Raw genomic sequence first — 11,275 nt, 5'->3', positions numbered from 1 at the left:
ATAAGTTGTATCAAATGGTTGATGATGAAAAAGAAATTATGAGTAGAGAAATAACATATTCAAGGTTAGAAGAATATTTTAATATACCAAAGTATCAACCCGACCAACCCGTACGGGTTGGCTTGGTTGGATTGGGTTAAGATTTTTCCAAACCGTAAACATTGGATTGAGTTGTTTAAATGTCCTCAACCCGATCAACTCAACTCATGAACACCCCTATATATATATATATAGAGAGAGAGAGATATATTAAAAGTTTAATATATAAAGATGTTTATTATTATTATTATTATAATATTAAAAACATGGTTTAGTGATTTTTTTAGGGGGAGGGTAATTGCATCGATGTCCTCACACTCCTAACTCTACTTTAATTATTATTATTTTATATTATATCCCAATTATTTTAAAATAACATTATTTATATCGATTTGATATTTTATGGATTTAAAGATGAGATAATTTCCAAATAATATACGCGAATGTCATTAGCACTTTGTTTTTTATTTGTGATTGAATTTGATTTTTGTTAGTATTTAATAAAATCCACCATTTTTAAATATTTTTAGTGTTGTTTTTTAATAATTTAGTTGGAGTTGCCTGGGAGATCCTCTAATGAGTACGAATTCCAAAAATTTCGAGGTTTTTATAAATAAAAATGTTGAATAATTGGGTATTTATTTTGTTGCTATATATCTGCTCCTAGTCATTTCTTTTGTCGACCGGTCTCACCCCACCACACACCACCGTACAATTCAACCCTCCTACTTCCATTGTTGATCCTTCATTCAAAGCTTCAAACCTCTTTATTTTCCGGATTCTCGATTGGACCACCAACCAATCTTCTATAGATTCTTCATGGAGCAGCCGGAGAACGACTCTTTAGCTTTGGAAACTGCTCAACAGATCATCCTCCGCTGGGATGCTACGTCTTCTGAAGACGCCAGGCTTAGAATGATCTTCGAAGGCGACCGTCAAGAGATCGATCGATACTTGCAGGCAGTCGATCAAATCCAACGTTCCATGGAGTCAACTACTCTCACGGAGGACGCCGGAGCTCAGAACCAATCGGAGAAAATCAACACCGCAGTCGAAATTGCCATGGCTCGACTTGAGGATGAGTTCCGCAACATACTCATCTCCCACGCTACTCCAATCGAAACCGACACACTCACTGACTCTATCTCATCAACTCACCTGACTCACAGAACCAGCACCTCCATTGGTGAGTTCCCTGGAAACGGCGATTATAGCAGCAGAGGCGAAGAAGATGCCATATCCAGAGAAGGTTCTTCTTCCTTATCGGATCGAGGAGAGAGCAGCAGGACAATCTCGAGTTACAGATCTATGAGTAGCATTCGCGAGCTAGATCTAATGCCTTCGGATAGCATATGTGATCTGCGCTCCATCGCCGAGCGTATGATCGCCGCCGGCTACTTAAAGGAGTGCGTTCAGGTGTATGGCGGTGTTCGGAAATCTGCGTTGGATGCTAGCTTCAAGAAGCTAGGTATCGAGAAACTAACCATCCGCGAAATCCAACGGCTGGAATGGGAAGCCTTGAATGCGAAGATCGGAAAATGGATTCGTGCCGCGAAAATGTGCATCAGAGTTTTGTTCGCAAGTGAGAAGAGACTCTGCGAGCAAATCTTCGAAGGTTTAGGGTCGGCGGCAGATGATGCTTGTTTCATGGAAACCGTTAAAGCTCCGGCGAATCAGCTCTTTAACTTCGCCGAAGGCATTAGTATTAGCCGAAGAGCTCCGGAGAAGCTATTCAAGATTTTGGATTTACACGACACCTTGTTCGATTTGTTGCCGGATATCGATGCTGTTTTCGACGGAAAATCAGCCGAATCATTCCGGCAACAAGCGGCGGAGATACTCTCCAGGCTCGCCGAGGCTGCTAGAGGGATGCTAAATGAGTTTGAAAATGCAGTCCTTCGAGAACCTTCTAGAGTTCCTGTCCCTGGAGGGACGATCCATCCATTAACTAGGTATGTAATGAATTACATAAGCTTGATTTCAGATTACAAACAAACCCTAGGAGAATTAATCGTGTCTAGACCTGCAACTGGATCTAGATACTCCGATGATCCAAGTACACCAGATATGGATTTTACCGATCATGAAGAACAATCACCATTAGCCCTCCATTTGATTTGGATAATAGTGATTTTGCAATTCAATTTAGAAGGAAAATCCAAGCATTATAAAGACAATTCCTTGGCTCATTTGTTCATCATGAACAATATTCATTACATTGTTCAAAAGATCAAAGGGTCACCGGAATTAAGGGAGATGATCGGAGATAACTATCTAAGGAAACTTACTGGGAAATTGAGACAATCTGCAACGAGCTACCAACGATCAACTTGGGTCGGAGTTTTGTATTGTTTGAGAGATGAAGGATTACATGTGAGTGGAAGCTTTTCTTCTGGGGTTTCAAAGAGTGCTTTGAGAGAAAGATTCAAATCGTTCAATGCCATGTTTGAGGAAGTTCACCGAACTCAGGCGTTATGGCTAATACCCGATACACAGCTTCGTGAAGAGCTTCGGATTTCCATATCGGAGAAACTAATCCCGGCTTACCGATCGTTTCTTGGGAGATTCAGAAGTCATATAGAAAGTGGGAGACACCCTGAAAACTATATAAAGTATTCTGTGGAAGATCTTGAGACAGCAGCGTTGGACTTGTTTGAAGGATTTGCGGTTTCGCAGCACTCGAGGAGAAGATCACAGTGATACAAATTCCGAAAGTAAGTGGTTAGAGTATTTTAGAACACCATTCTTTGATTATTTTTGTGGGGTGATTTGGTGATTGTGATGATAGAAGATGGATGAAGGGAAAGAAAGAGGCTCCTGATCGGTACTACTCCCCTGAAACTGTAAGGATGTTGTTTAAGATTAATTGTTTCACTTGTTTGTATGGGAACTCTTGTACATGTTTCTAAATTACACGAAAATTGCTATTTTTTGGACGCGGAATATAAATTGGATGACCTTCAATAACTTTTCTAAATCACTATGGTAGGTCTTGAAGGAATGTGGGTTTTGTGTTTGATGTAGAGTTCTAGAGTTTGGTAACATCAGAAAAGGAGGAGAAACACCACACCCACAATGTAATGTTGTAGGAAGTTCCACCTATAGAATCTATGACGAACGGGTTGTTTACTAAACACTTGGTCGTCTTTTACTGGTTAATTGAATACTTATTATTTCTTACCGAGTAAGAGATGATGGTCTTTATCAACAATCTTGAAGTGTGATTTTGCTAACTAAGGTACCTTACCGTAAGTGAGGGTGGTGATGTGGAATTTTTCTATGAAAAGGCATAAAATAAGAACAAGCTAGGCGTAAATCAATGGAAATAAGATATATCTTACCTGGTAGGTTATCCTGCTAGTGCTTAAGAGATGTTTATACTGTGCTATTTTGATGACTGGAAATATCACCAGGTGAAGTGAGTATAATGACTCTTAGCGAGCAAGTATATATAATGTCGATAAATGATTCTACATGGTCAACATGACTCATACTCAGGATGAGAAGGTAGTTGCAGTTGTGTGAATTGGGTGAGAGATAGGATCATGTATGGAGAAAATGATGGAGGGAATGGATGTTATTGTCTCTTCAACAAGCATTATATTCATCTACAATTACTTCATGAATGATGCCTTCCAGTCTACATCCATCAAGAACAGCAATCACATTCAAAACTCTACCAATTATTTATAAATTAATTATTAATTTATCCATAAATAAGTATTTATTATTTTAAACTGAGTTTTTCAATATAAAGTATATATTTTCCCTCCAACGTCTTTTTTCATTATTTGAAAAAAGCAACTTGTAAACAATAGTCATTTTAAGCACCTACTTGCAATAAATGAGCAAAAATTTCGGTAGTATGGCGTGCTATCTCCTAACATGCCCTTTCTAGAGGTCAAGGATTCCAATCTTACCAAAAGTTAAAAATATGTGTGAGCTCTATTTATTGTACATCTAAAAAATATTTAAAATATTGGTTGGTATGACTTGTTTATATTAATGAAAAACCAAAATTGCATGAATGATATTTGTTGTTGGGATTCTAAGCTCTGTTATATTAAAAAGAAGAGTAAATTAGGATTTTTGTTCTTGTGGTTTGTTAATAATTTTGATTTTTGTTTCTGAGGTTTAGAAATTATAATTTTTGTCCCTATAGTTCACAATTTATTGTTATTTTCGTCTCTAGTCTAGGTTAGTTTCTATCTTAAAGGATAAGGGACCAAAACATTAAAGAATTCTAAACCACAAGGAATGAAACAACAGACAAAAACAACAATGAATTACAAATCATAGGGATGTAAAAACATAATTTCTAAACCATAGGGACAAAATCACAATTTTTAACAAATAACAGGGATGAAAACTGTAATTTACTCTAAAAAACTTGCACCTCTTCTTTTTCTTTTTTCTTTCTTCTAACTTGCCATGAAAAGAAATCAAAGAACAAGGCAAAACTCATTTATCCAATTTCTCAATCTTACCAATCTAAATTTTTATATATTTTTAAATAAATTGAGGAAAATGAACAATCTTATAGCCTAAAATCTACAAGTTGAATAAAAGATCCAGGATGCAAATACTAAAAACATCTAGTTGATGCTAGTGTCCCCTAGAGGGTCTGAAGATGAAGCTGATTCTATTCAGGAATAAGATTAGGAAATTTTGCAAGTGAAAGAAAAGCCAAATAATACCTGGTTTATAGTTTACTCTGTTTTATCTTCTTCCAAATCTCCACCCAACGTTCCATCTTCGCTACCAGATGATCTTACTTCAGTCGGACTGCCAACGTCTTTTGTGGGAAGAGGGGATAGTTTCATCAACATCGAAATATCACCATCCTCAAACTCTTCACTTCCGTCATCAGAATACGCATATCTGTTCCATGAAATAAATCCCAAAATATCATGACCATCCCGAACGACTACTAAATCATAGACTATTTCTATTTTAACTCAATGACCTTCTCTAGGAACTCGTTTTGCAAAATGACCCTCTAGTGTATATCTTTTTACTGGAGCATATTGTTTTGAACTAGGGGCAGGTCAGACGAAGGTGTCATTGAGCTAAAAAATTTAAAAGTTTGTGCTTCTAATTGAGAACTCGTTTAGGGTGCGTTTGGTACATTGGATAGGACAAAATAGAACAGTGCATGGATCATTAATTCACATTTGGCAAGACTTTTATGTGGAATAGATAGATGAAACAAAGCTGAACAGGAGTGGTCCACCCCCACCCTATGGAACAAGGTGAAACAAACTTCAAAATAAAACATCAAATAGCGGCAATTGTGGCCTCTCGGGAGAATCGATGACTGCATCGACTTTTTAGAACAGGTCCGAGTCAAAAGTCTCATTTACATTTTATTCATTCTTTAAATATTATTAATTGTATTTGATGCTCTCTAAATTTTCACTTTACTATCCTCAAAATATTATTTTTATACGATTTATATATATTTTTATTAAATATTAATAATAAAAAATAATATAGAAAAAATATAAAATAAAGAGTGGAAACTACATAAACTTTTTTATTTTTCTAATTTTAATCGTTTTGACTAAACTTTCTAATGATATATTTTATTATAAAAAATATTTATTTTATTCAAATTTAATAAACTACATAAACTATATCAAAATATATAAACAACTCATTAGGGTAAATTGGTCATTTTATCTGTTTTGTCATGTCCAGTTCTGTCTTACCAAACGCTAAACAGCTGCGCTATTCTGTCCTGTCTAGATACCAAACACACCCTTATGGTTATTTGCCCAAATGACCCTTATTTATATCCAACATGAAATAGAGAAGCTTGATTCACAAGTGAATCTGTTTTCTTGGTGTTATCAAACAACATAAGAATGAACTGGAATTACATGTCAGAAATATCATATTCATAGTAAAAGATGGTGATTGCAAAATTATGCAGTTATGCATGATAGAATCCAACAAGTATAATGAAGCTATATCTTTCCCTTGAAAGACCTAGAAACAGTCAAATGACAGAAATAGGATTTTGTAAGAGTTTGGTTACGTTTCTTACCGCATTGAGTTTTGAGAAGGCGCCCAAAGAGCACAGATGACACAGAGAAGAGAGAACGATAAAACCTGCCAGAATGCAGGGATGATCCAAGCATTTTGCCACTGCTCATTGTATATATCGGTTGCCTTGAAATAAAGCTGATATAAAGATTCCGCAACATTGGGATTATTAGCTTCTATGGATGGAATTTTTTCACTTCCCAACTAAATTATAAGGAAAAAGTAGCTAATAAATTAACCATGGCCAAGGAACGTAATATATATCTAAGGGATAGTCACAGAATAACCAAAATCGGAGTTGATCCTATCACAAGATGACCAACTTTTTACAAATTAACACAAAATAACCACTAACTTCGCAAAAAGCATGAGCAAAAACCTTTTTTTTGGCGAACGGTACATTTTCAAATCCCTTCTGATTTGTGGGGCACACTTCGCAAAAAGGTGAGCAGAACCCTCTTTTTTGTGAAATTTTGAGTTTTACTCATGGCTTTTGAGAAGTGGGCCCACAACCCGAAAAATATGCCATTTTGTTCATAGTTTCGTAAAAGTGGGTTTTTCCTCATGGTTTTTGCGAAATAAGTGGTTATTTTGTGCTAATTTGGAGTAAGTTGGTCATTTTGTGATTGGTGAACTCCAATTTTTGGTTATTTTTCTGATTATCCCTATATCTGCCTGTTTATTATGGCTCACATTGCTTTACATCTTACGTTTTCATATCTGCGCTCTAATTTCAGTTCCTAGGAACTCAGCTACTGGAGAGAGTTTCCCAACAAAAATTTAAGCATAGCAAAATTATTACCTCATAGCATATCCAGCCTACAGACACAATGACAGCAACAGCCAAAGCATTTGTGAACTTCCTGTAAATATCTAGCTTCGCCATCATTCGCTTAGCCTGGCATATCATATAAGCCAATCAATCAAGTTACACAGTGCCTGAAATTATCAAATCTGGTGGTAGAATACACTGCATAATGTCAAATCTGGGAAGTGATCATTATTTGATAGCTAAATCTTAAGCACAATATAAGCCATGCAAACATATAAAATAGGCGAGAAAAACACGGTGGATCATGATGTCAAAATATTCCTTTCTGCACTCCATATATATGAACATGGAACTTTGGTTCAGGAATTGACCAAAGTATAAGATGGCTTGGCATAATTAAGTAGCAAAAATGTTCTATTCTGTTATTAGATTAAGAAAGACAAGTTATAAAGAGCAAGAACTAGTCAAAAAGTAGAAGGAAAAATGAGGTGCTAGAGTAAATCTTTAAGCTGGGAGCTCTTCAATCCCAATGAACACCTGAACATCACTTGCAGAAAGAACCCAAATAGATGGAAAAGTAATAACTTGTGCAAGCCAGCAGGTTTTCTGGAGCGGAGAACCCACATATGGTCTCTGAATACATGCATCTTTTCACACCCAAAATTTGCATAGCAACAGACTTGAATAGAGAGTCTTGAACCTTCCCATACCCAAATCCTAAGAGGCAACATTTCTGTTGAATCATTTGAAGATGAACCAGCTAAAGATCCTCAGAAAACCTACTAGTGAGCATGATACCACAAATCTCCATAGCCAAGTGAAAAAGTTGGAAAAAAGAGCCTTTAGAACTTCCAAAGTCGTAGACTCTTAAAGGGGCTGACCAGCAAAATAAACCCATATGAAACTTGAAGAATCCAAATTTTGGTGGCCGAAGGAAATAGGCAGGGCCTGCCCTGAGATTTTGGATGCCCACGGGCCACGGCGGAAAGTCAAAAAAATGCCCCTTATACGTGTAAATAAAAACAAAAATAAACTATTTGAAGTGTTTTGGAACCTAGTCAATCTAACAAAAAAGTGCCCCTTAAATATAACAAAAATGATGCAACGGGGGGGACATAAACCAAAACCCCGTGTAACAAAAGATAAAGTACATCACGGGGGGACATAAACCAAAACCCCGTGTAACAAAAGATAAAGTGCACCACGGGATGACATAAACCAAAACCCCGTGTAACAAAAGATAAAGTACATCACGGGGGGACATAAACCAAAACCCCGTGTAACAAAAGATAAAGTTCATCACGGGGGACATAAACCAGGAGCACAACTAAGTACACAAAATGATTAATAATCTCAGAGGATGTCCAAAGTATAACCAAATTAAGAGCCAGATCGGTGACAAGAATCAATAAAGGTAACCCCTTGGTAGCACCTCCTTTTTGATCAGCAAATAAGGACACATTCAAACTTGTCACTTACGAGACAAAGAACCCCTTAAAATCCCCTTGGTATCATCTCTATCACTCAGAATGAAAGAAGTTAGAACCCAAAAATTGCAGTTATGCCCTTGGATAAGAAAGTGAGTTGGAATGCAGAAGACACATGAAAATAACAGCAAAGTATCTTAAAAACAGGCATCTGTGCTGAATAAAACCAGAAATGTATATGGCATAAGAACTGAAACATCATCCCACATCAGGAAATCAAGTGAAACAATGAGAACTATATTTACATGCATTTAGCTTCAGAAAATCTGGATGCTACTTATTCCCATCCTGGATTCATGGAAATGCTGGAACTTAATTTTTTCCCAAGTCTGTTCACCTCCATACGTACAAGTGTATCTCAGAACACAACCTCTGAACAAACATATTCATACACTACATCACAATATCTTTCAATCTCATTAGCAACAGAACTCAGTACCCACCTAGAAATTGCTTCTGCAGGTAGATGTCATGTTTCTTACCAAAAATGCACTCGTGAGGAGGACTCTTATAAAAAAAATTCAGAATTGAGCAGTGGACAGAATCATGCATACAGGGTTCTATAGGTGTCTCCAACATGACGTCCTAGGCGATCTATCTGTTCGGCATTAAGAAAACCACAAGCTCTCTACAACACAACTCAAAGAGAACACATTAGCAAAATGCATGATATGTGAGACACACACCTCAGAAACAGTATCAGTCACATCTTTATGCATCCTAGATAGCGTACATATATAATTAGAAGGATGGTACATTGAACAAGTATGAACGTTTATGAATGGCAAGTACCTGAAGCTTATTCAAAGTTGAAGAAAGAGAGGTGAAGATCCAAAGAAGAAAGAAAGCATCCAAGATTGCTACAGGAAGAGATAGAAACAACATTGCCTTTCCTGAAAGATCACTGATGGCACCAGCATGTTCTGCTAGTTCAAGCACTTCTGATGCAGTAAAGAAGGTTGCTCCAAGCATGATAACCTTTGAAGTGAGACCACCAAGAGTTGGTCTTACAACACCATATCCCATAGAAACGGTAAGGATGATCATGCGTGAAACTGTTCGTTTCACTGTGCCAAAGGTGACTGCCCATACAGTAATCCCTGTTGGTCGTATCCCAATCTTATTAAATTCTGCATAATCAAAATACCATAAGGCCATCTCAAACATGCCCAGTGTTATAACTAATGTTATACAATTCTGCAATTGAAGAACCTCTTTCCAGAACCTTGCATACTGAGAAAACCAAAAGCTCCCAAGTATTAGAAATGCAAATGACATGAACCCATAGAATTTTGAAAGTGGTGCCATTCTACCCGGCAGGTAACCAGTAGGATTTTTCCATACAGTTTTCCCCTCTATGATCATATCATTTAGTCTTGGCTCACAATGCATGAAATACAGATTATACATCCCAGTTCTTGTAATCTCAATAGACCTTGGTTGCATAGTGGAAGTTTCCTCATTGACATCAAATGAGACGCCAAACACTTCAGGCCAACCAGGATTCTTTAAAGATTGGCGGTGAATAACTTCCCCTTCCTTGCATGCACCCAATTTTGCTAGATCTGCAGTACAGCAGATAGCTCTTTGGCCTCCATAGGCTGAGCCACCAATTGTCTCTCGATCATCCACGTCAAAAAGAACAGCATAGATCAAGCCTGTGCTGAAGTTTGAGACCACTTGAGGCCTTCGGAATATGATTCTCTCAATACTGGTTCCAAACGAAAGAAAAGAATAGAGATCAGAAATTTTATGCCATCTACAAAAGAAACTAATAAATATGGAAGACTCTGCATCAATCGAATAGTTCTTCCACGACTTGCTTCATTTCTTCTTCGATGGTAATTTCATAATTTTCTGAGTGCTTCATAATTATCTGGTTTCTAACAATCTTTACACTCTCAGCTTTCCATGTCTTACCACACCTGATATCTCTACTAGAAACAAAACTATTTTTGATGACTATATCTTTAACTTTGGTGCTCCTATTGGTCGTAATTGCAATGGAGTCTCGAAGCTTCCTTTAAATTCTACCAATTCTGCTGATACTAATCTTAAAACAACGATATAGACCAAAAGATGTAAATGAATACTAATCAAATTGACAGACAAGGATTCAGTTGTTCTTCACATTTAACTTCTCATAGTAAATGTAACAAAACCGAAGCTCAACGTTCTACTAAACAAATTGAAACGACATGTATATCTCATATCATGAGATCATGATCATGATCATGATCAACAACTAAAACTGCATTTATTTCTCAAGTCCATTTCGCGAGAACACCAGTCACAACTGACAAAAAGTAACAACACGAAGTAAAATAATTAATCAAGTAAGATGAAGTGAAGTTACCGAATATAAGCATCGCCATTGGCGGTGGCGGAAGATTGATGGAGGTTAGGACGAGAATAATAAATTCCTTCACTACCTCCATGAAGTACAAATGCATTTCCCTTTCTGGTGAATTTGTCTCCGGCGTACTCATGAACCGAAGCTTCAATGCATAAAACCCTAACAACGAGTAGCAAGAATATGGCAACCGTGGAGGAATCCATGAAAGGCAACGGAGAGAGATAGATCTGGTCCAGATGAAGTGTAACCGAGTGGGAAGACGTAGACAAGTGAAGATGCGTCAAGTAACCGACAAACTCCAATTTCGTTACAGAAAAGGGGTTTATTTATTTTTCCTTCCAAATATTATTTTAATTAATTTAAATGAAAATAAGTTATGTTTTTCTAGAGATATTAATTTCTATCGAGTATATAAAATAATATTTATTCAAAAAGAAATATAAAATAATAAAAAGGAAAAGAATGCATTGACCACCCACCTACACCAACAACAAATAAAATGATTTTTATATTAGATATCAATCATACAGATCGTTTTTTATTTGTGAATGTATAATTTAACTCAATTTTAAT

General features: G+C 36.6%; 2 protein-coding genes across 2 annotated transcripts; one reads left to right on the top strand and one right to left on the bottom strand.

Annotated features, from left to right (window-relative positions):
- Positions 1-692: 692 nt before the first annotated feature.
- On the top strand, positions 693-3,131 carry LOC112509686 (exocyst complex component EXO70A1). Its single transcript, XM_025114774.1, has one exon. The coding sequence runs from the start codon at positions 859-861 to the stop codon at positions 2,737-2,739; it is 1,881 nt and encodes a 626-aa protein (XP_024970542.1). The 5' UTR covers positions 693-858; the 3' UTR covers positions 2,740-3,131.
- Positions 3,132-4,486: 1,355 nt separating this feature from the next.
- Positions 4,487-11,015, bottom strand: LOC112508758 (transmembrane protein 87A-like). Its single transcript, XM_025113499.1, has 5 exons — positions 10,703-11,015; positions 9,139-10,057; positions 6,890-6,985; positions 6,089-6,225; positions 4,487-4,920 (listed from the first exon to the last, which is right to left on the bottom strand). The coding sequence occupies exons 1-5, from the start codon at positions 10,903-10,905 to the stop codon at positions 4,749-4,751; spliced, it is 1,527 nt and encodes a 508-aa protein (XP_024969267.1). The 5' UTR covers positions 10,906-11,015; the 3' UTR covers positions 4,487-4,748.
- Positions 11,016-11,275: the final 260 nt, after the last annotated feature.

The sequence above is a fragment of the Cynara cardunculus genome, assembly GCF_001531365.2.
Source record: "Cynara cardunculus var. scolymus isolate 2C chromosome LG 3, CcrdV1, whole genome shotgun sequence".
In the NCBI taxonomy this organism is placed as follows: Eukaryota; Viridiplantae; Streptophyta; class Magnoliopsida; order Asterales; family Asteraceae; genus Cynara; species Cynara cardunculus.
This window is presented reverse-complemented; position numbering and strand designations above follow the sequence as displayed.